The 25,234-nt window shown below is 38.8% G+C and overlaps 1 protein-coding gene across 1 annotated transcript in view; it reads left to right on the forward strand.

Annotated features, from left to right (window-relative positions):
- GTF2F2 (general transcription factor IIF subunit 2) overlaps nt 1–25,234 on the forward strand; it is a 150,464-nt gene that overhangs the window by 118,038 nt on the left and 7,192 nt on the right. The window contains exons 6-7 of the mRNA XM_067713652.1: nt 3,655–3,754; nt 17,799–17,942. Coding sequence (XP_067569753.1) covers nt 3,655–3,754; nt 17,799–17,942 — 244 coding nt within the window. The remainder of the gene's footprint in view (nt 1–3,654; nt 3,755–17,798; nt 17,943–25,234) is intronic.

Here is a 25,234-nt window from a genome sequence, read left to right on the forward strand (position 1 = left end):
TATATGGCCTTTTAGGGACTGTATAGATTAACTGCTTGAACCTTTGGGTTAAAAAAAAAAGATCTGAGTTCCAGTTCTGTTTTGCCTTCTATAAGGAAAAAGCAGGATTGAGAAGATGTAGGTAAAGCTTTTAACACAGTTTCTAGCAACATAGTAAGTGCTTTAAATGTCTGTTATTTGTTATAGTTGTCGTTTTATTAGTGTTTAAGCTCTTGGGTCTTGTAGCCCTTGAGCTTTTTCTTTGCTGGGAAAAAATGAGAGATAAAACTGACTCTTTAGGGCTTCCCTGGTGGCGCAGTGGTTGAGTCCGCCTGCCGATGAAGGGTACACAGGTTCGTGCCCCCGTCCAGGAGGATCCCGCATGCCGCGGAGCGGCTGGGCCCGTGAGCCATGGCCACTGAGCCTGCGCGTCCGGAGCCTGTGCTCCACAGCGGGAGAGGCCGCGGCAGTGAGAGGCCCGCATACCGCAAAAGCCAAACCAAAAAAACAACAAAAAAACTGACTCTTTAAATAATAATTCTAGAAAGACTGGGAATTCATTGAGTCCTAGTCTTCTAAGAATGTGAATGTGTATTCTAAATTGTCCTGAAATGGTGGTAATAATTAGCAACACGTATTTTTTTTTAATGGTTTGTAAAACAGGGCCTAGCTGTGTCTAAATGATCACATAGTAATATTTTTCTATTATTTCTTGAAAATAACACCATGTTTTTAAATTTTCTGGAAAAGTTAAGACCCAATTTTTTAAATGGTTGGGACAGCAAAACTTTTAGCTTCCTCCCAGTCCAGCATAAAACCTCTGTGTGTAGTTTGCTGTTCAGCTGTACAAACCTAATATTTCCAAATTAAATTATTTTGTACAAGCCTAGTTTTAAACCTCATTTTGACTTTGAAGGCATGTTGAGGTCAGTGATGTTTAATTTGGTGCTTTATTCAATCACTTTGAGACATCTCAGCTTGGAGGAGTGATTTCTGCCCAGTCTTTTTCGCCTCACCTCTTACAAGTTTGGATTGCCCTGCTCCAGCTTACCCTCAAGTGCACATCTTGGAGTTAATCTTTACTTCGTAGCAGCACGCAGTCAGTTGTCATAATATCAACCCCCTGTCCCTCTTCAGTCCTGCAGATAATCCGTTATAGATAAGCGTTTGTTTAGTGTTTGTCTTCCACTATTCAAGTCTTTTCTTCAGAGAGAGGCACCCAGTAGTCATTTGCTGGATGATTGCCTGTAAGAGGCTCCTTCTGAAGTCTGGTCATGGCACAGCTGGAGCCATGCGGGTGCAGATGTGGGAGAACAGTGGATTAAGCTGGAGAGATAGCAGGGACTTGATCCCATAGGGACATGCAGTCATGTAAAGGAGCTTATGTGTCACCCAAGAACAGTTAAGAGGCCATTGAAGGATTGTTAGCCCAAGTCCATCTTTGGGTGGACATATCCCTTCTAGACCTCTAGCTAGTGCCTTCTTCCTGGTTCATAGAAAGTGTATTCGGCCCATGAAAAGCAAAGTAACAAACTACATATGATTTATGGTGACATATACAGTAAGTTTCTAAAGACATTTCTAAAGTACTTTTTTTACACTTCATAAAATAATGAATTTATGTATTTAAAGGATATATATGGATTTATGAATAATTGGAAGGATTAAAATATTTATATTTTAATACAGAAATGGCTATACTCAATTTGGGGATCATAGTTAAAAATAAAACCTGTAGTATTTATAGCTTTCAAATTAAAAAAGCAATTGGTAGATATTTAATATCTTCTGAGGAATTTGGTATTATATCCCTAAAAATAGGCAGAAATAAACAGAAATAACTCCAACCAAGTAATTAAATAATAAGAATGTTATAAAAGCAGGTACCTTTTATACTGCAAGTTGTGCCTTTGAAGGAATTTTATTTTATTTTTTTAACGTCTTTATTGGAGTATAATTGCTCTACAATGGTGTGTTAGTTTCTGCTTTATAACAAAGCGAATCAGCTGTACATATACATATATCCCCGTATCCCCTCCCTCTTGCGTCTCCCTCCCACCCTCCCTGTCCCACCCCAGCTTACCATTCCCACTCCCTGTGTCCTCAAGTCCATTCTCTAAGTCTGCATCTTTATTCCTGTCCTGCCCCTAGGTTCTTCAGAACCTTTTTTTTTTTTTTTTAGGTTCCATATATATGTGTTAGCATACAGTATTTGTTTTTCTCTTTTGAAGGAATTTTAAATGAACATTTTTAGTTCTTGTTCTGTTGAACCAAAGAATTTAAAGTCCCATTAAAATAAAGTAATACGATGTTCAACATGTATTATTTTTAAATGACCAACATTTTTAAGGCTTTCAAACTAAGAAATGATTTTTCGTTTTCCTTTAAGAAAGTATACTTCCTTTTCTGATTATGAAAGTGATTGATGCTTATTGCAGAAAATTTAGAAAGCATATGGAAATCTTAAATGCATTCATTTTGCTCTCTTTCTTCCCATTCTTTCATGTTAAGTTCCATTTTCTTTAAAAACCCACCTTCTTTTTTTTTGTCTGTATCAAGTAGGTAATTTTCTAACATGGTTCTCAGTTTCTTTGCTGTGACCATTGCATTTCACTAGTTCCTTTTTGGTTCATTTTACTTTTTGCTGAAATGAATCCTTGAGTAGTTCTCTCAGTGAGGACCTGTGAATGATAAACTTTGTTTTTGTACAAAAATACTTTTATTTCACTCTTACTCTTCAATTATAATTTAGCTAGACATGGTTGGCAATTTTTTTTCTATAGTACTTTAAATATATTCTTGTATTCTGATATCTTGCTGATGAGAAGTCTAGAGGTACAGTGGTATCTTCTGTCCTTTAAAAAATAGTCACTTTGATTAAAAAAAACAAAGTCATTTTGAAAACTACACCATTTTCCCCCTTAAAACATTTTTTAGATTTACTGTGCTCATATACCAAAGAATTAATTTTTAAAATAAGAAGTAAATGGTTGAATGTGAGTCACTGGGTATGGTAATATTTAGTCCAAAACAAAATCTCCTCAGATTGCTATTTGAATATATATATTTATAATATGCTATACCTAGTGTCATAGGTTTATTTTATGGCTCTTTTTCCAAAAGTGATGTTTTTAATTATATTTTAATTTAGATGGATGTGGAGTCCTACAGTTGGACAACCAATGCTGTCCAATAGAAATTTCTGTGATGATGGAAATGTTATTTATATGCACTGTCCATTAAAGCAGCTACTAGCCACTAGATCCTGAATGCTGATGTGTCATCTTTTTATCATACTTTAATCTCATCAAATGAATAGAAGTTTTGGATTAATACCTTGATTAGTTTTAGACCATATAACTTAAGATAATTCATTTTTACATGCAAATTTTTTTCTAGAAATTTAGAGCTGATTAGCTTCTTTGTTTTAAAACTTAAAGTTTGACTGCAAAGTATAGGTTTAGAAGGAAGTTGTAGAATTAAATGACATGGTTTGTATGTTTAGCTTATGATCTGGTTTCTACATTATTGTCATATTCAGTGTGTTTTTGAAGTATTAAGACTGATGTATCGTCTTTATATATTAAGTATTAGTCTTGAAGAATTATAGGAATAACTCTTCAGGTTTCACCCAGTAAACAATTAAGTTTGTTAATAATGCCTTCTGTTTTTCAGATTACAAATAGAAGAATCTTCCAAACCTGTGAGGCTATCACAGCAACTAGACAAAGTTGTGACAACCAATTACAAACCTGTTGCTAATCATCAATACAATGTAAGTCTTCATGTCTTTCTTCACTCTGTTCTGTCTTTAATATCACAAACTCTTAGGTTTTGAAAGGACCTTGGCAGTCACATAACTTGCTGTCAGGCGCTTGAGTTATCCAGACTTAGTGAGGAAGATAACAGTTTGCCAAGCATAGAAAAGATATTCACTGTGTATCCTAAATCATACGATGAGAAGAAGGCAACCACTGTTCAAATGACTCCTGAAAAGTTTTTCAAAGAAATAAAACACTTCATTTTTCAATGTTTCTAATGTTTTAGTGTCCTTAATAAATATTAGTTTTGCTGTTTTTTCTCAATACCTTTATTACTGAGAGTTTTTAATGTTTTGACAAAAAGTTTTAAAGGCCATGAAACAATGATAATTTTTCCCATTGATTATTAAGATGGCTTTGCATAGTTTCAACTTTTATGGGCATTTTTATGGCTTCACACTACCATTCAAAGCAAGGACTGCCTGTGTGTATGTGTGTGTGTGTGTGTGTATGTGTGTATTTAAACCTCTTTTATTGAAGTATATCATATATACTATATTTGTTATATATATACACAGCATATATACACACACACAGTATGTATTTTCTGTGTGTATAAAATATGTATACACATGTATACATATTATGTGTACTTTGTGCCAGGCACTGTTCTTACTATTGTAACTACTGCTACTATCCTTATTTTACAGATGAAGTAACTGAGGCACAGAGAGGTTAGCTTACTTGAGGTCACACAGCCAGTAATTAGCCAGTCCAGGTGTTGAATCAGATAGTCTGTTTTAAGAGCCTTACTTTTTTTTTTTTAATTGAAATATAGGTGATTTATAATATTGCATTAGTTTCAGGTGTCCAGCAAAGTGATGTGGTTATGCACATTGTAGGTTATTACAAGATACTGAATATAGTTCTCTGTGCTATACAGTAGGTCCTTGCTGTTTGTTTTATATATAGTAGTGTGTATCTGTCAATCCCATACTCCTGATTTATCCCTCCCCCTACTTCCCCTTTGGTGACCATAAGTTTGTTTTCTGTGTCTGTGAGTAGGAGCCTTACTCTTAATGAACCACTGTGCTGTGTTGTTGCACATTATTAGCAGTGCTAAAAGGGCTAAGGGTTCTGCGTCTTGAAGTACCTGCAGTGTCAGGAAAAATGTGATGATTTTCTGAAAATAAAAGGAAGCCTAAGTTAAGTCAAGTAGCAATTAAGAGTTGATAACCTGTGTCCTCCTTTGTTGCTTAAGATTCCCCTTGATACTGAATGTAGGAAGAAATAAACACTCTTTAAGACTGGCCTTAAGTTCCAGGCTTATTCAGTGACGCAGATAGTATCTGCCAAACCACTGCTTTATGATATTTGAATTTCTTTTGGTTATTTTATGTGAAAGGTAGCAAATGCAAGTGTCTCCAGGACCAAGCAGGCATCTCTCTGGGTGGGATGCTGAAATTTAAGAAGACAAGTGGTAGAGACTGATGAACTGGAGTGTATGTGCCCCTTCTAAAGACATTCAGATATTAAAAATTGCTACACTGTGTGGATTTAGTCAAGCAAGTCACAATTCAGCTGCATGCACGCAGGCTTTCGTTTTATAGCCTCTGGTTATGTGTCAGGGGAAAAATAAACTAAAAAAGAGGATAGGCAAGGTAAGTGGGGACAAACATAAGATAATCCAAGAGAGGTATTTTTTATGATGTCTGTTGATTGAGACAAGTAAGGAGAAGTCTCCTTCTTTGTCCTCTTCTATTCCAGTCTTTTCTACTCTTAGATGGGAATACATACAACCTTCTGGAGCCAAGTGGAAACAGAGAAGTGAAATAGGATAGGTCTTACTTGTCTTTGCCTCTCTTCTTCATTAATATGCTTCTCCTGTAGCCCCTGACTATGCTTTTTTCTCCACTTATGGGTCAGGCTTCTGTATACCTGTTTCTACTCTTGTGTAAGTTTTTATTGCAGTGAGGACAAGGAAGACCACACCTTCCATAGGCTATAAATAGCCTTTCTGGAGAGAAGTTTGGTAATTTGTGTCAAAAGCACTATAAAAGGATACATCCTTTGATCTAGCAGTCTTGTATCTAAGAATTTATCCTAGTAAGACAAGTGGCCAAAGATGTATATGCAATAGTGTTTCTCCCTGTTGCTTAAGATAGGAAAAGTTCAGAAACACTTGTCCCAAAATAAGGATTAGTTCAGTACTTTAAGTTGTTATTTTTTGATGGTAGGCTCTAGAGTGATTTTATCCTAATTTTCCTCTTTATGAAATCTTTTTTGAATTGTTGGAATTGTCACAGTGAGCATGTATTGTCTGAATTGTTACAGTGGGCAGTAAAACTTTTCTGTTGGAATGGGAAAGGGAAGAAAGCTAGGGAAGAGTGTTAGTACTTAGCCATGACAATGTCCTTCCACAGTTATCTAAGGTTTGTCTTCTGTCAACAAAAATAATATTTTTTTAATGCCTGCTTTATGCCTGAGATACCTACTCTTGGTGAACCAAATAAATAAAATTCCTGTCTTCACGGAAGAAAGAAGAAGACGCTACCACTTCTTTCAATTTCTCTGGTCATGCCTTTTCAGACCCCATTTGGGGTGTAATCTATATTTCCTTTGACCTAGTGAGTCCACATTTGTATATTATAATTGTTTTTTCTTAAATTCCATTATAAGGGTCACTCTTCTTATACTACCACATACCATCATTTCTGAGGCAAAAGGAAAATCTCTCTTAGGTCAGTCAAAGCCGGCACCTTTGCTTAGTATTAAAGCTCTGACGTCTATCTAATTCATATACAGAGTGACATTGGCACTATATCTACCTGTCAGGTATAGAAGGTACATTCCAAATGTCATTTTTAGAATGTTTTTCATTGCTTTCTTTCTACTGCTAAAATAAATACAAATATATTGTATATTCTAAACCACTCATTAGGATATAAACCTATCACATCTCAAGAGGGAGGGGATATGGGGACAAGTGTATGCATATGGCTGATTCTCTTTGTTGTGCAACAGAAACTAACACGGTATTGTGAAGCAATTATACTCCAATAAAGATCTATTTAAAAAAAAGCCATCACATCCACTTTAAAGACTCTTTTTAACATTAAGTGACATTTCAGTTCATGGTAACAGCCTTCGTTAAGGTTGTCATAGTGTAAATGAGTCGTTAATATTAACGTAATTACAGTGATGAGTCATATAGTAATCTTTGATTAACAGAGATTGACTGTAACTTACCACATTATGTTATTTGAATGTTTAGTGAATTTTTTCCATGGGATTGTATCAAAATGGGTGAAGGCACCTGCATAGCTTTTAAAAGGATATTCAGTATTATAATGCCAACTGTAAGAAGAGTATAAAACTTTTGTTATTATTGTCAGGAACATTAATTTTTAAGTGATTGAGAAACTTCAATGTAGTTCATTCAACAAGAATGACTTAGAGATTATGTAATCAAGATGTTCAGTTTTACTTATTTATTTAAAAAAATTTTTTTTAATTAATTTATTTTTGGCTGCGTTGGGTCTTTGTTGCTGCGCGCGGGCTTCCTCTAGTTGTGGTGAGCGGGGGCTACTCTTCATTGCGATGCACGGGCTTCTCGTTGCAGTGGCTTCTCTTGTTGCAGAAGACAGGCTCTAGGTGCGCGGGCTTCAGTAGTTGTGGTGCACGGGCTTAGTTGCTCCACGGCATGTGGGATCTTCCCAGACCAGGGCTCAAACCTGTGTCCCCGGCATTGGCAGGTGGATTCTTAACCACTGTGCCACCAGGGAAGTACTAAGATATTCAGTTTTTTGTGGTTTTTTTAAACATCTTTATTGGAGTATAATTGCTTTACAATGGTGTGTTAGTTTCTGCTTTATACCAGAGTGAATCAGCTATACATATACATATATCCCCATATCTTCTCCCTCTTGCATCTCCCTCCTACCCTCCCAATCCCACCCCTCTAGGTGGTCACAGACCACCGAGCTCATCTCCCTGTGCTATGCAGCTGCTTCCCACTAGCTATCTATTTTACAGTTGGTAGTGTATATATGTCCATGCCACTCTCTCACTTCGTCCCAGCTTAACCTTCTCCCTCTCTATGTCCTCAAGTCCCTTCTCTACGTCTGCGTCTTTATTCCTGTCCTGCCCCTAGGTTCTTCAGAACCTTTTTATTATTTTTTTTAAGATTCTGTGTATATGTGTTAGCATACGGTATTTGTTTTTCTCTTCCTGACTTGCTTCACTCTGTATGACAGACTCTGGGTCCATCCACCTCACTACAAATAACTCAATTTCGTTCTTCTTATGGCTGAGTAATATTCCATTGTATATGTGTGCCACATCTTCTTTATCCATTCATCTGTCGATGGACACTTAGGTTGCTTCCATGTCCTGGCTATTGTAAATAGAGCTGCAGTGAACATTGTGGTACATGACTTTTTTTGAATTATGGTTTTCTCAGGGTATATCTATTTAGGTCTTCTGCCCATTTTTGAATTGGGTTGTTTGTTTTTTTGACACTGAGCTGCATGAGCTGCTTGTAAATTTTGGAGATTAATCCTTTGTCAGTTGCTTCATTTGCAAATATTTTTTCCCATTCTGAGGGTTGTCTTTTCATCTTGTTTATGGTTTCCTTTGCTGTGCAAAAGCTTCTTTTTTTTTTTTTTTTTTTTTTTTTGCGGTACGCGGGCCTCTCACTGTTGTGGGCTCTCCTGTTGCGGAGCACAGGCTCTGGACGTGCAGGCCCAGCGGCCATGGCTCACGGTCCTAGCCGCTCCACGGCATGTGGCATCTTCCTGGAACGGGGCACGAACCCATGTCCCCTGCATTGGCAGGCGGACTCTCAACCACTGTGCCACCAGGGAAGCCCCTGTGCAAAAGCTTTTAAGTTTCATTAGGTCCCATTTGTTTATTTTTGTTTTTATTTCCATTTTTCTAGGAGGTGGGTCAAAAAGGATCTTGCTGTGATTTATGTCAAAGAATGTTCTTCCTATGTTTTCCTCTAAGAGTTTTATAGTGCCTGGCCTTCCATCTAGGTCTTTAATCCATTTTGAGTTTATTTTTGTGTATGGTGCTGGGGAGTGTTCTAATTTTATTCTTTTACATGTAGCTGTCCAGTTTTCCCAGCACCATTTATTGAAGAGGCTGTCTTTTCTCCATTGTATATTCTTGTCTCCTTTATCAAAGATAAGGTGACCATAGGTGTGTGGGTTTATCTCTGGGCTTTCTATCCTATTCCGTTGATGTATATTTCTATTTTTGTGCCAGTACCATACTGTCTTAATTACTGTAGCTTTGTAGTATAGTCTGAAGTCTGGGAGCTTGATTCCTCCAGCTCTGTTTTTCTTTCTCAAGATTGCTTTGGCTATTCGGGGTCTTTTGGGTTTCCATACAAATTGTGAAATTTTTTGTTCTACTTCTGTGAAAAATACCATTGGTAGTTTGATAGGGATTGCATTGAATCTGTAGATTGCTCTGGGTAGTATAGTCATTTGCACAGTGTTGATTCTTCCAATCCAAAAACATGGTATATCTGTCTCTCCATCTGTTTGTATCATCTTTAATTTCTTTCATCAGTGTCTTATAGTTTTCTGCATACAGGTCTTTTGTCTCCTTAGGTGGCTTTATGATGTCCAGTTTTAAATTCAATATGAGGTTGAAATGTTCGCAAACTTTTGCCAGGTGGAGCTATATAAACATGAAGCCCAGTATTTCATTTTAACAGTTGAGGTTCTTTTAATGCAATTTTCAGGACAGAAATAAGGGGGAAAAAATTTGTACAAAAAATTTTAAAGGAGGTGGAAATGACATATGTATTTGTAAAAGAATATCCATACATACATTTGATCAGAAAGAAACCACTTTGCATTTACCCCCAGAAACATTTTCACTCACCTGTGACACCTAGATAAATTTACGTTTGGTATATATGATCATCTCCAAATATTTGAATTCCTACTTTGTACATAGAGCTTTTCTAAGCATTAAATTTAAATTTATCTCTTTGCTTCACAAACTATCTGGGATATGATACCTACTATTCTTGCCATTCAGAAAGCATTTTGGGAGCCAAAAAGAATGATATTAGTAGCATTATCTCTTAGAATAGTCCTTCCTTGAAAGCTTGGCCGTGAAAACTCACCCTTTAGTAGGATGTGACCTGTCAGTTTTCTCCCTTTGTGGCCTTTCCTCTGCCTTATTAGATCATCATTAAGTTTCTGAAACTTCTTCCAGAGAAACTTTTTTGAAACACTAATTTTATGAGAATCTCCTTGAAAAAAAGAGTTGTGTAAAAAGAATTGTGTGTTAAAAGAACTTGTAGATTCTGATTATATCCTCCCCCTTCAATACTGGTACTGCATTTAATATACTAAAGTTGGGAACCTCTAGGAATTTGTTTAATCCTGCATTTTGTAAACATTTGAACATCACATTCCCCATCCCCCATCCTTTCACGTAGCAAAAACAAACTATGAAAAATAATGGCTGTCAAAATAGGATTTACAAAAGGGCCCATTGGGGGAGGGGGAGATTTTGGAACTTACATTTTTCTTGGTTTTTACCTAATAAAGGAAAGAAATTGAGCTCTAGAAATATTTACAATGGGGATTGACCTTGGTACCCTTATGCAGTCCCTGTGCAAATCAGTCATTTTTCATTAGAGGAGTAGACGTTGTACAACGCAAGGACTTCCCTGGCTGTTTGGTGGTTAAGACTCCAAGCTTCCATCGCAGGGGGCACAAGTTCGATCCCTGATCAGGGAACTAAGATCCCACATGCCACATGGTGTGGCCAAAGAAAAGAGAAAGAAATTGTGCAACACAGAGGGGTTGGCATTGGTGCTTTCAGCACCTCACGCTCTTGTTTTCAGCATTTTAGGTTTGGTGCTAAATTTAAGGATTTACAGATTATAGTATCTATTATTAACTAAATTCAATCTCAAAAAGTGAATAAATGGCTTAAAAAGATTCCAACAAAAAAACTGTAGATTAAAGATAATAGTAATGAAGCAAATATATATCAACATGAAAGTGGCAAAACTGACACTTCTCTTCTAAAACCATCTCTTGGAATTCCCTGGTGGTCCACTGTTTAAGACTCGGCACTTTCACTGCTGTGCGCCCAAGGTTCGATCCCAGGTCGGGGAGCTAAGATCCCGTGAGCCGTGTGGCATGGCAAAAAAAAAAATCTCTTTTATTAGTCACTTTGTGAGGTAGAAACAGTGATGACGTGATCAAATCTGACAAGAACTTGGCCCTCCCGAAAAGGAAATTATCATTCTAAATATGGCTTGTGATCCCCTGTCTTTAATGATTCGGTTAGTGTCTATCATGGAAGAAGAAACAACTCCAGATATTTCAAGCCGAAAGGGACTTAAAGTAGGGAACTGGTTACAAATGGTTTACAGAATGGAATAACAAAAATGGAAGGGCTGAGGTTGCCAGAGATGAGGAAGCTGCTGCTTCCAGAGGTGCTTCCACAGCACAAGAGAAGAAAACCGCCCTTCCTCCTGCTTCCTTCTTCCATTGGCAGAGCCTCAGCTGGGAACAGGCTGGCAGGGGGGTCTCGGGAGTGTGGCCTGCAGTCCCCTGACGCCACCACCACCGCCGCCAAGGCTGGGAGCTGAAGGCTTATTGGAAATAATTTGACATAGTGACCCTTGACCTTTGTGTTGTACCGTAAGTTGTATTAGCTGTTGCTGGTTCAAAGCCATCACAGTTTGCAATTCATTTAAAGACTAAGCATCCAGAACATGAAGACGGATCCACTGTATTTTGAGAGCAAAACAAAAAAAAGTGTTTTGTAATTTTGACAAATTAAATTAAAACTTATTCCTAAAATAGTTTTATTTTTATTTCATCTCTTTAAATTTTTTGTTCTTGTACGCTTTATAAAGATAACTGTGCATATTAATACAGAATACATTTTTTAATAATTTACAAATATATATTCATATAGTTCATGCTTTACATTTTTTACTGATTGGGATTTCCCCAGTGGTCCAGTGGGTAGGACTCAGCGCTTTCACTGCTGAGGGCCTGGGTTCCGTTCCTGGTCAGGGAGCTAAGATCCCACAAGCTGCGTGGCGAGGGGAAAAAAATATTTTTTTTACTGGTAGAGTTGTATAATCAAAATATAGAGTCAGCTGATGTGTAAGATTCCTTTCAGCTCCCTCCATCCCTGATTGCAAGTAAGGGTGCTTGTGTATGTGTGTTCCGGTTGACGTTGTGGACATCATCATCCAGCCTGTGTAAATGTCACAGTATTCTTACATGTAGTCTCCATCTGATGACCTTTCTCATAAGGACTCCCTTTTCTCATAAGGATTTGTGTCTTCTCTTGTCTAGACAGTGGTTCTCAGTGCTGGCTGTACACTAGAATCACCTGGGAAGCTTTTAAAAAGAAAAATACCTCCAGAGATTGATTGTATTGATCTACTATGGAGGCCAGCTGTCTTAAATTTTTAAGTTCCCTAGGTAATTCTAGCATTCCGCCACTGATCCACAGTTACAGGCATTTTTTATAGCTCTGTCTGCCATCTCCTGTTGGGGTGGGGAGCAAAAATGATGCCCGAGAGACCAGGAAGTTTCTTTCCACTAAACCTAAGACTTTTAAAAAGGCTTAGTATCTTCTCGGCTCTGTTATCATCAATCCCCCTCTATGCCCCACCCACCCCAGCTTGAAAAAAGATTTCTCTTTCCCTTTTTTTTTCCTGGCAAGAGCTCTTAGTCTGAAAATGATAGAGAATTAGAAAAATTGAACTAGAAAACTACTGTTGGAGGTAATAGAACTATTACATAAAATCTTGAAGTAAACCCCCAGGAACTAAAAAGAAAATTTATTTTATGCATACTCTGTTTCCTTCTGTGTGGCAACCAACTGTGTTAGTCTTCAGAGCTAGGGTTGTTGGCAGTGGGGGGGGGGGTTTGCTTAGCTTTTTGTTTTGTTCTCAGGTATCTGTATGAATTTGGAATTTTGCTGATTAAAATGGATGCCTGCAGGACTGTGTCTAAAGAAAGCCCTTTCGGCAATATTTGCCTACTGTAGTATATAGTGTAGCATAAGGATGCATGCTTCGTTCATTTGAATTTGCACACCAAGGACTGATCAACTCTAAAGAAATAATTTCCTCCCAAGAGATAACAACACACTAAGCAGAAACAGGAGCGTTGGGGGTGGGGGGGAGTCTTTCATAAGGATTTAAAATGCAAACCATGTTATTCAAGGCTGTCATGCTCACTTTAAAAGTTAAAATACAAGCCTCCACAAAGACTGCCTTGACAAAGCAATCAAAATATTTCTGCAAACAACAATCTAGAAATTTACAGACATTTGTATTATAATACTTTAATTGGCAGTGGGTGGCATTTATAATTTTAGTCAGTGATTATTGTTTCAGTAATGATGGTTGAACAGCTCTATACCACATCCACAATGGATTTTCAACATTTGGTTGCGTTTTTAGTCTTGAATAATTTGCTTTTCATTTTGAAAGTAAAATTGTATATGATGGATTTTTTGGATTGTAAAAATTTGTAACTAGAGATTAAATTTAATGTTCTTTCTGAATTGACATTTATTTCTATGCAGCTGGTTACACTGTAGTCTGTGGTCATTGGGGGCAGATATAAGATCAGTAATTAAAATTCATATAATATAAAAGCTATTTCTAGTCCAGTAACTCTCCTACTAATATTTTGTGGTAGCTGCTAAAAAGTTAGAAAATATGACTGCTTTGAGTGTCATCTCCTTATAATGCCAGTACAAAACAAAATGCCCAAAGGGAAAAGAGCTAAAATGAGAAGAAATAGCATTATCTCAAAACAGTAGTCTTCTCCTAAACTAGTTCATGTCATTTGTAGCTTATTTGTAGAATTAATTTTATTTGTAGTACAAAGTTGTAAGCGCAATATTAAGATTGGCATTTCTACACTGTTGGGCTTAAAAGAGAAAAGTTACCTCAGGGATCTTAGTTTTGTCCTGAGTATAAGTTATTAATAACTAAATGATCATGGAAGTAATTTCAGTCCCTTTTTATAGTTACACATATATTGGAACTACCTGATACCACAGAGCAGAATTTGGGTTATAAGCCTGTCTTGGACATTATCAAAAAAGATTTAAATAATGCGGTACTGCAGAAATTTTGTTTTAAAACAATCTTTTCTGTAAGTTATCCTATAGTACAGGCCCTGAGGGCATTAAAGAGATATATGTCTGGGTTTTCAGATTACACTTCTAAGTGTTTTTTTTTCTTTTGCAAATATTTGATTGATTGATTGAAGTATGGTTGATTTACAATGTTGTGTTAGTTTCAGGTGCGCTTTTAAGTGTTTTTATTTCACTAGTCAAAAGTAAAGTTAGGCTGCACTGTCCCCTGGGTTATTGAGCCATTGATAGACATGGTTAACACAGAAAGACAAGCATACAAGTCTAGTCTGTTTTCTCCACAATTTAAAGAAGGAAAGCAGCAATGTTAAATACAGTGTTTTGAGATTGAAACATGTAAACCAAGATTTTAAAAAAAATTTCTGTGTAGAATTGGTGCTCTTCTCAGTACTCATTAACATTACAAATCACAACCTAATCTGACTCTTAATCTTATCCTCAGTATTTTTTTAATATCTATTTATTTGTATTATTATTTGGCGGGTCTTAGTTGTGGCACACAGGATTTTTCGTTGCAGCACACAGGCTTCTCTCTACTTGTGGCGCGAGGGCTCCAGAGCGTGTGGGCTCAGTAATTGTGGTGCATGGGCTTAGTTGCCCCAAGGCATGTGGGATCTTAGTTCCCCGACCAGGGATCAAACTGGCGTCCCCTGTGTTGCAAGATGGATTCTTAACCACTGGATCACCAGGGAAGTCCCTTATCCTCAATACTGATTTTGAAGTTTCTTTCTAATTTATTCTAAATTCTTTTCTTCAGTCCTTTTGGGTCTGACATACGGCTTTAGGGTTGGGACAACTTGATAACAAACACTTAAGTTTTTCTCTCCACTGCCAGCTAGAATGTATGCCCTCTCTGAACTGGGCCATCTTGCTTTACCAGCACATTTCTTTACTTGAAAACATTTTTGTTCATCTCCCTAGGTTCTCGAGTCTTTTTTTTTTTTTTTTTTTGCGGTACACAGGCCCCACACTATCGTGGCCTCTCCCGTTGCGGAGCACAGGCTCCGGACGCGCAGGCTCAGCGGCCATGGCTCACGGGCCCAGCTGCTCCGTGGCATGTGGGATCTTCCCGGACCGGGGCACGAACCCGTGTCCCCTGCATCGGCAGGCGGACTCTCAACCACTGCGCCACCAGGGAAACCCTCGAGTCATTTTACACAAGGAAGAGATGGCTAAAGGTGGAAGCTGAATATACCATAACTTCTGTTTCCTATTTCCTTAATTTAACTTTTTCCATCTTCTTTCAGCATAAATTAAAGCTGGGACAGAAGAGAAGATAGAATATCATACAACTGTAGCTCCACACTTAGAGTCCAAAGCCTAGCACTGGTCTTTTGCTAGGTCCCCACTTCTTTGTCTTGTTTTTCTTGAGGACCAATGGCTTTTCCCTAAATGAGATCCCACATCCCACTCAAGCCTGCGGGAAGGGAATAGGCTTTCCCCACTCCTCCTTAGTCTGATTCTATCTCCCTCTATTTTCTAGATCCCAGTTAAGTTTCTCTTAGTCCCCACTTGGTCAGAGTAAAAGGCTATAACATCTTCATCCCGTGGTCCAGACTTTCATACTCTTTTACCAGGCCCTCCTTTCTAGACTGTCCATCACAGTGGACAAAGCAAACCCTTTCGAATACAGTGCACCTGTGGAAGGGAATGTCAGGATGCAAACTAAGTACAAATGTAAGTAGGGGGAAATAATGACATATTTGAGACCTTGGTCAGCAAAGCAAGGCTTAAAGATTAATCCCTTAAGGCATTCCATGATCTCATTCTTCTTTTTAATCCAAAGACTGTTTGGATTTGTGGGTTTTGTCCTGGTCTGTCGTGATTTCTTTCTCCATCATACAGCCACTGTCTTAGTTCTTTCTATCCTTCTTTTGACCCGAGAGAAAGAAAATTCTTCCTTGAGTGGCCCTCAGGTAGATCTCTGTTGGTCTTGGCTATCTCTGCAGCCTCCTTTCTCTCAGAATTGGGGCAGAATCTGTAATTCTGCCTTTTTCCTTAAGTGCATTTTTTTTTCATCTGTTCTTCCATCTTCCTCAAATTGAGAAGGCATGGATTTCCCCCTTGGTCATGGGTTTCTCTGGCCTCTCCCCTCTGCAGTCTTGCTTCTAGCTCTTCTAGTCACTCTGCTCTTTAGCAATTCCTTTGTAGCTGCCCACAGTTGTTTTCTTTCAGGCTCTTTCCACCAGAAAATCTTGAGACTAGCTAGATTTCATTCCTCCCCAACAATGCAGTCTGTGCCATCCATTTGCACTTTCTTTCAGCATCATGATCTTGTTCTAGGTAGTTCTGTGCTCTCTATTACTACATTACTACTATTACTACATTTAAAATGCTCAAGGCCCTGCCTGTACATTTTAATACACAAGCCCTAAGAAAGGGATACCTTTTGAAAGAGAGTGTCTTATTTGCCCCATATTTTAGTGCAATACCAAGCACCTAATCTATGCTTAATCTGTTGAGGAGATGAATGGGTTTTGAGTTTTACTCCCAAGATGTACATATCATAAAAATTAAGACATTCAATTTAGTCCTTTTTCCTTGTATAGCTTCTAATTTTATCTAATTGAAGGACAGATACTTGTTGTCAGTTACTTCTTGCCTCTAATTTGAAAGTGTCTGATATATTAGTCTTGACATCAGTAGAAATTAGACTTTATCTTTTTACATCTCTATTGTTAAAATCCAGAGAATAAGCCTAACTCTATGAAGCTGGAATTTGTGCCTAATTTAGTTGTACATTTTGAAACGTATTTCACTGTCTTTGAAGTTAGTCTCTAAATTATAGAGACGCACAGAAGATTGTTCTCTTGGTAGCTTTCACCCCCCCTTCTGATGCTGTATTTACCAGGTGGGCTGCCGCAGTTTATATACATGTCCTGTAACATATAGTTCCTGAGGCTTCATCAAAATAAAGTCTTTCTTGGGCTTCCCTGGTGGCGCAGTGGTTGGGAGTCCGCCTGCCGACGCAGAGGACGCGGGTTCATGCCCCGGTCCGGGAGGATCCCACGTGCCGCGGAGCGGCTGGGCCCGTGAGCCATGGCCGCTGGGCCTGCACGTCCGGAGCCTGTGCTCCGCAACGGGAGAGGCCACAACAGTGAGAGGCCTGCGTGCCGCAAAAATAAATAAATAAATAAAGTTTTTCTTAAAAAAAAATTTAAAAGCTTAATCAACTGACGTGAATGCAAGTAAGTTGCACGTTTTCAATAAAAAGGTAATTTTTTTACAAATGCACGTCTCTGGAAGGTAACACTAGGAGAGAGTTTATACACTCTCTTCATGTCACTGCTTCATCTTACAGAAGAAGCAAGTTCAAAGAGGTCACACAGTTGGGAGGAGAAAAGGCCTCCTTTCACCTCCCATGTGCTTTCCTTTTTACCAATGTTCCCCAAACTTTTCATCCCTAGAGAACCTGTTCTATGATCTGCCTGCCCCTCAACCCTCTTCCTGCCCTGAAAAACTCCAATTTTGAAAGATGTTGCCTACCAAACTGCATGTAGCAGATAAACTGTTTTACTGAATTTCGGGTAATCAAAAACAACTGCAAGTTAGACTTTGTGATCAACATGAGCTAACTGGTGGCCACGCTGAACTGATATAATTTCGGTAAAGAAAGGCTTTTTGCGAGGAAGTGGACACATTATGTAAAGCTTTAGGGAATAATGAAAACGGGTTACAGATGGGCTTTAATACCTTCTTAGAGCCTTAACGGTCTGAGGAGCCCTGGGAGCAGCGAGGACCCCAGGTACTGAACCACCACCCTTTGACCTGCTGCTTTGCAGCTTAAAATCTAAGTGTCACGTGGAGGACTGAAAAGAGAGTGCCTGTGTTTCAAAGTGAGCATGTTGAATTAATGCCTTCCGTTTTTTTTTTGCTTTTTGCACCTAGATTGAATATGAAAGGAAAAAGAAAGAAGATGGGAAACGAGCTCGAGCTGATAAACAACACGTTTTAGACATGTTGTTTTCGGCCTTTGAGAAGCATCAATATTATAATCTTAAGGACTTGGTGGACATCACAAAACAGCCTGTGGTATGTATATGCTCACATTGATCCTTTAAATACGTCCTGCTTCATTAATACAGCTTTCCTGAAGAGAAGTGTATTGTAAATGAATAAGTTCACTTGCACCTATGCTGATGTCAGGTTTTGTTTCAACATGGAAAAGATGTCTCAGTGTAGCCTTTTTCCCCCTCCTTCCCTCCCTTCTTCCCCCCCTCCCTCCTTTCCTCCCTCCCTTCCTCCCCCCTCCCTCCCTCCTTTCCTCCCTTCCTTCCTCCCTTCCTTCATTTTGTTTTCTTACCTCAGCTTCATTGTTTTCAATTTTAAATACATTTAATATCAGTAGTTCCATATGAAGAAAAGGTGGATTTGTCCTCCTTTTGACTGATCCTTGACTTTAAGCCTAAAGTCTCTTTGTTTATATCCTTTCTAGTCTGTCTTTTGTTCTCTTACCTCCCTCCAAAAAAGCTCAACTTGAAGAGTTGTATGGGTCTTTCACGGGGAATGTTTATCCCCGTTTTGTGAAGTGTTCTCTGTGGATTTTTTTTTTTTTTTAATCAGAATCTATCTAGCACTAACATTAGGTCTTTTTAAACTTGAGCTGTACTGCCTCACAATGCTTGTTGAGATTATGATTGCGTTGGGCTATTCTCCATTTTCAAGGAAAATTTTAATAAATTGCTGTTTTAGAAAGTTTTTGTTTGTTCTATAAGTAATCATTTTTAATCACTTCTCCAGACTCTTGTGCCTATTTGCTAATAATTTGTGTTTCTAATCCATTTAAAATGTTGGTAACAAGTAAGGGATCTAAACCCTTTCTCCAGCTTTGGGTCACATTTCCTTCCATTTAACTTTCTCACACCTGAGGTTAGCAAAGTATCAAATTGAATTATATTTTAGTATTTTAAGTATTTAAGTATTTTAGTATTTTAAGTATTTTACCTAAAGTATTTTACTTTACAGGTTTTTAAAAATTAGATGGAAACCCCCTTGTTTTTGTCCTCTTACCCACTTTGCTTTATTATTTTGTCCGCTTTGCCAGGATACTCAAGAATATGTTAATTCTAACTGTTCCATTTATTTGCTTCAGAATATGTAACAAGATAACTGCTTTTGTAAAATATTTTAACGTAAACGGCTTGGTATAATTTTTTTCTGATTTATTCAAAGCTTTAGGAAATTATTTCTGAAACTTCAGTATTGATGGTACGGCTTCCCACTTCTGTAGAGATTTCTTTACTGTTATATTTCATCCTTTCACTTTTTCATTAAGAAAGAAATTTGAATTCCAAAAGACCTCAGTACTTTGTCGTTGTTTTTTTTTTTACCAGAGAGGAGGGAAGTGCTCATGCCGGCAGTATTATCAACTCATCTTAATGACTTCGCTCCCTTCAGCATCAAAGCCTTAGAAACAGCATTCCAAGCTAGATAAAAAATTTGAAATAGAATAATTCATAAGCTAAGCTCTGTTTCTTCTGGTTTTAATGAAGTTTACCTTTGTATTTTATATATACGTGAAAAGGCCATTCCAGAAATTCTGGATGCAAACAGTATATTCTCATAGAATAACACACGCACACACACACACACACACAAAATTAGATATGGGAAAATAAGTGTTTGTAGAGGGCCATTCAGATGATACTAGGGAAAGCACTTTCTTTGCCCTTAACATGGGATGACATATTTTTAAAGTTTACTCATTTTGCATCAAAGAAAAGGGATAACTAGTATTTCTCTCAATCTTTGTTCTTCGGATAATTTTTACATGGTGGAACTCAGTGAATCTCTTATAATAGAGCTTCTTCATTCATGGTCAGTACATGGGCTTTAGGAGATCCAGCAACGCCCTGAGTATGTACAGAAATGTGTGGATTTTTCTGGAGAGCAGATTTATAGTTTATATCAGATTCTCGTAGAAAGCCTGGGAACCTCAAAGAGCTTGAGAACCACTGACCTAGAAACAATTATTTTATAATAGTTTTATTATTTAGGGACTAAATTGCCTCGGCAAGCGTAAAGTTTTTGAAGGCAGGTTTGTATGTTATTCATATCCCTAAATATTCATGCATTCCACAACACAAACATAGTAGCAATTCAGTAATTGATTTAAGAATCAGGAGATGGCCCATCCTCTGCATTTAAAGACCACCATATTTTCCTCAGGTGGATTTTGACAGGCCTCATGTCGTTTATGGCAGGAGCAGGGTAGAAAGAGCCATCTCGAGAAAGCATGGAATGCCAGAGCTACCGTTATCCTCGCATAGAGGGGAGGAGAGGACAGGAAGTGGTCAGCGTTGATTCCAGTCCTGCCATACCTCAGTGGGATCTGGAGAAGTCACTTCCATTGCTAAAACTGAGGAGTTGGACTGGATAATCCTTGGGAGCCCTTCCAGCTCTCCATCTGTGATTCTCTCTTTCTCCTATTTCATGTCCTCCTCTCCACCTCCCACTCACATTTGAACTGAGTTGGCAAAGCCCCTTGACCTAGAAAGAAAGTGGCCAGAGCCCAGCTCTCCTCTGTGTAGTAACTATCCCCTTTAAAAGGTCCACAGGGCATAAGTCAGTCTGTACTAATTGTCATGAATATACCCTTATTAATTTGATTTTAGTCTGAGTAATACCAAGAGAATGAAGGAACCCAGTGTCACATGAAGGTCAGTGATCCAGGAAAGAGATTTCCTGGTATGATGGAAAGAGCACGGGACTGGAAGTAATAGGATCTCAGTTCAAGTCCCAGCCCTGCCATTTAGCCAGAGTCCTAGGTATTTAAATGCATTTAATGTTTAATACATTATATAATTTAATATTTAATTTACTTAATATATGACATTCTTAATATAAAATTTACCAGTATATTCAAATTAAATGTTTATCATATTATACTTTGTAAATATGTTTTTAAAATACCTAGTTTACAGGATCCTTATAATAATTAATGTTTATGAAAGTTGCATTTGTCAACAGCAAAGTATTTTACTATTATTAGTAGTATTATTAAACAAATTTTTGAGCCCTGTGTAAAAGGGAAGAAAAGAGATCTTCTTTGTGTTAATCAGTTCTTTAGTGTATGCATTTAATGACATGCTCTTGTTTTCTTTTTTTTAATTAATTAATTAATTTATTTTGGCTTTGTTGGGTCTTCGTTGCGGTGCACAGGTTTCTCATTGCAATGGCCTCTCTTGTTGCGGAGCATGGGCTCTAGGGGCCCACGGGCTCAGTATTTGTGGCACGTGGGCTCTAGAGTGCATGGATTTCAGTAGTTGTGGCACGTGGGCTCAGCAGTTGTGGCTCGTGGGCTCTAGAGCGCAGGCTCAGTAGTTGTGGCGCACCGGCTTAGCTGCTCCGCGGCATATGGGATCTTCCTGGACCACAGCTCGAACCCGTGTCCCCTGCATTGGCAGGCAGATTCTTAACCACTGCACCACCAGGGAAGTCCCTGCTCTCGTTTTCCAGTGGCGCCCAGTGCCACTTTTGATACCAAGTTTCTAACCGTGAAGTGTATTGCTTTAATACCTCCTCTTTGTTATTAACACTACTACTGTATTCTTAAGTTACCATCTGCTTTCTGACCTTTAGAATGTCATTTTTGACATTCTGAGTGAATCTGAAGTATTTTCTTGTTTTTCCAGTTCCTTTCCTTCTATATTCTTCTTCCTAAAAACCTTCACTTCTACAAGCAAAATTATTGATTAGAGAAACTGCCCTTAAGGGCTAGCCCTTTTCTCTCATTCGCAGGTGTGTGACTTGCATAAGCAACCAAAGAGTTAAAGTTACTCATTCAGGGCAAATAAGCCAATTTTATTAATATGCCAGGCTCTGGTAACTGATAAAAAGTTGGAAACACGGTATCCATTTAAAGAAGTGTTTTTATGCAGTTTAAATTTTGACTTTTTTTTTCCCCTCTGTAAAGCAAACTATCAGGGGAAGCCTATTATTTCTCTCCGGGCAGTCTTTGCTCTCTCACCTTGAATGTGTTATGTCTAGTCTTTCTTCATATTTTATTATATCTGTAAAATAGAAGCATAATATCATTTCCTTCAAAAATACAAACCAGGGCTTCCCTGGTGGCGCAGTGGTTGAGAGTCCGCCTGCCGATGCAGGGGACACGGGTTCGTGCCCCGGTCTGGGAAGATCCCGCATGCCGTGGAGTGGCTGGGCCCGTGAGCCATGGCTGCTGAGCCTGCGCGTCCGGAGCCTGTGCTCCGCAACGGGAGAGGCCACAACAGTGAGAAGCCCGCGCGCAGAAAAAAAAAAAAAAAACACTAGAAACTGTATATAATTGCTCCCTTTGAAACACCAACCTGCGAAGACCATTTTGAGCCCTAGCATACTGTTCTCTTAACACAGCACCCATTTCCCAGTGTTTCTCTAAACATCCATTTGTATTAGAAGTGTCGTCGAAAATCAGCTCTAATTATAACTGAACCTCTTCATTTCCTTATGCTCTAAATCCACTCAATTTCACGTCAAGATTCAGGGAAGTTTATCTTTAATTATTGATGACCCTTCTAAATCAGCAGCCCCAATCATGTCGATCCAGTGGACCATTTACTTTTGAATTCAGTGTATGTAATTGAACAGTTTGCATGCTCTTATAAAGTAAGTTCAAATCAACAAGAAAAATGAGGCAGAGATTTGCATGGCTTTGATTGTGAAGCAGCTTGGTGCCCGCACTTCAAATTGCCTAGCACTAAATAATGCTGAACAGGCTTGTTTATTTGCCCAAAGTAAGCTTTTGATAAAACTGATGCAGCAATAAGGTAGTGTTAACATAATCCTCAGAGTTTGTTTCCAGACAGGCCTAAATAAATGCTTGAACAGAAATAAGTGAAATTTGGCATCAGTGAGATACAAGAAGATATGCTTTTTTAAAGGATAAAATAGCTAGGGAATTTGATATACTGAGCATTTCTCCTGTCAAAAAAATAAAATTTTATTTACAAATATATGTTCCTATAGATCTGTGAATTGGTAGGGACTCTTTCAGCTGCAAGAAAGAGAAACTCAGCTCAAACTAGCTTAAACAAAAATAGAATTTATAGGCTCCTGTAGCTGGGAAGTTCAGGAATGCATCTTGCTTTAGACATGGCTAGATCCAGCTACTAATATTATTTAGTTAGAACTGTCCCTCCCCATCTCTCCACATCTTTCCTCATCATTCTGTGTGTTGTCTTTATCCTTAGGCAGGATCTTGCCATGTGGTAACCAAAGTGGCCTCCTGAAGCACCTCACAGCTAGCAGCCTCAAAGCAGAAAGACAATATCTGTCCTGATGATTCCAGCAAAAGCTCAGGGAAGACTTTAATTGCCCTGATGGGGGTTGTATGCTTATTCCTGAGCCAAGGGTACGGAAGTCCATCAACCGAGCCCACTGCCTCTCCCACCCTTGTGCCACACTGCTTGCTACAGAAGTAGCACCTGATGAGTCATAGTCATTTGACTGTTATCTCAAATTTAGTTTGTTGAAAACAAAACTCTTGATTTCTACACCCCTCCAACCCCGACCCCCCAGACTTCCCCATTGCAGTGACACCACCATTCCCCAAGTTGCTCAAGCCAGACATCTGTACTCCTGTTTCCTCTTCATGATATCTATGTTACACATTATGGTACATATATATCATATATGTGTTATATATCTCTGGCTCAGGATCTTAAAAGATAAAAGTAATCCTAGAGATAATCTAGTCTAAGTTGTAGTCCCAGAGAAGGAAGTTGCCTAGTGGCTTGAAGGCATCTCTTACCACATTGCCTCTTCTATTCAGACATGTGTATACAACCAAAGACAAGCAAAGAAAATGTTTTTCTGACAATAGGAGCCCCTTTTTAATGAGCAGGGGGGAAGCTAATTTCTCTCTCAGGCAGACTGCTTTCAAATGTCTGTGTTATTAAGAATCACCAGGCTTCCCTGGTGGCGCAGTGGTTAAGAATCCGCCTTCCAATGCAGGGGACACGGGTTCGAGCCCTGGTCTGGGAAGATCCTACATGCCGCGGAGCAACTAAGCCCGTGCGCCACAACAACTGAGCTTGCGCTCCAGAGCCCGCGAGCCACAACTACTGAAGCCCACACGCCTAGAGCCCGTGCTCCGCAACAAGAGAAGCCCCCGCAATGAGAAGCCTGCGCACCGCAACTAAGAGTAGCCCCCGCTCGCCCTAACTAGAGAAAGTCCGCATGCAGCAACAAAGACCCAACGCAGCCAAAAGTAAAAATTAATGGATTAATCAATTTTTAAAAATTGTATCGTTAAAAAGTTGAAACCAACTTAAAAGAAAGAATCATCATCGTTAATCTAAGCTAAGTACATAGAGAATGGAATCTAAGCTTTATCTTAGCTCATTCAGTTTCTAATCCAAAGTAAAAATGGTTTTTTTTTATTTTTAATTTTTTTATGAATTTGTTTATTTTTATTTATTTATTGCCTGCGTTGAGTCCTCTCTTGCTGCTCGCGGGCTTCCTCTAGCTGCGGTGAGCGAGGGCTACTCTTCATCACGGTGCGCGGGCTTCTCATTGCGGTGGCTTCTCTTGTTGTGGAGCACAGGCTCTAGGTGCACGGGCTTCAGTAGTTGTGGCACGTGGGCTCAGTAGTTGTGGCTCGCAGGCTCTAGAGCACAGGCTGAGTAGTTGTGGCGTACGGGCTTAGTTGCTCCACGGCATATGGGATCTTCCCGGACCAAGGCTTCTGGAACCTGTGTCCCCTGCATTGGCAGGCGGATTCTTAACCACTGTGCCACCAGGGAAGTCCCCAAAATGGGTTTTTTTTACGTGTTTGAAGTTCATTCCCAAATGTACTACTGAATAATGCTGTTTTTATTATAATGTCTTGTTCTGACATATGCTTTCCCTTTTTTACATGATTCCTTTTTCTTCTTTTCCCCTGAGTCTTTATCATTTCCTTTCTGTTCACATATTTCCTTCTATTCTCTCTTCATGTCTCCTATAACTGGAAGTTTTCAGTTTTGAATGGTACTACCAAAACTAAAAAGACCACCAATTTCCCAGCAGAGCATATTAGCTAGTGACAGCCCTCTGTGAAACTTTTTTTTTTTTTTTTGCTGCGTCAGCTCTTTGTTGCGGTGTGTGGGCTTCTCTCTAGTTGTGGTGCGCGGGCTCAGTAGTTGTGGGATGTAGGCTTAGCTGCCCCACGGCCTGTGGGGTCTTAGTTCCCCGACCAGGGATCAAACCGACGTCCGCTGCATTGGAAGGCAGATTCTTAACCACTGGACCACCAGGGAAGTCACGAGACTTCCATTTTAAAAAATAATTATTTGCAGTGGCTGGTTAACTTAGTTGGTTAGAAGGTGGTGCTAAAAAATAACTAT

Source organism: Pseudorca crassidens, chromosome 18 (assembly GCF_039906515.1).
Source record: "Pseudorca crassidens isolate mPseCra1 chromosome 18, mPseCra1.hap1, whole genome shotgun sequence".
Lineage (NCBI taxonomy): Eukaryota > Metazoa > Chordata > Mammalia > Artiodactyla > Delphinidae > Pseudorca > Pseudorca crassidens.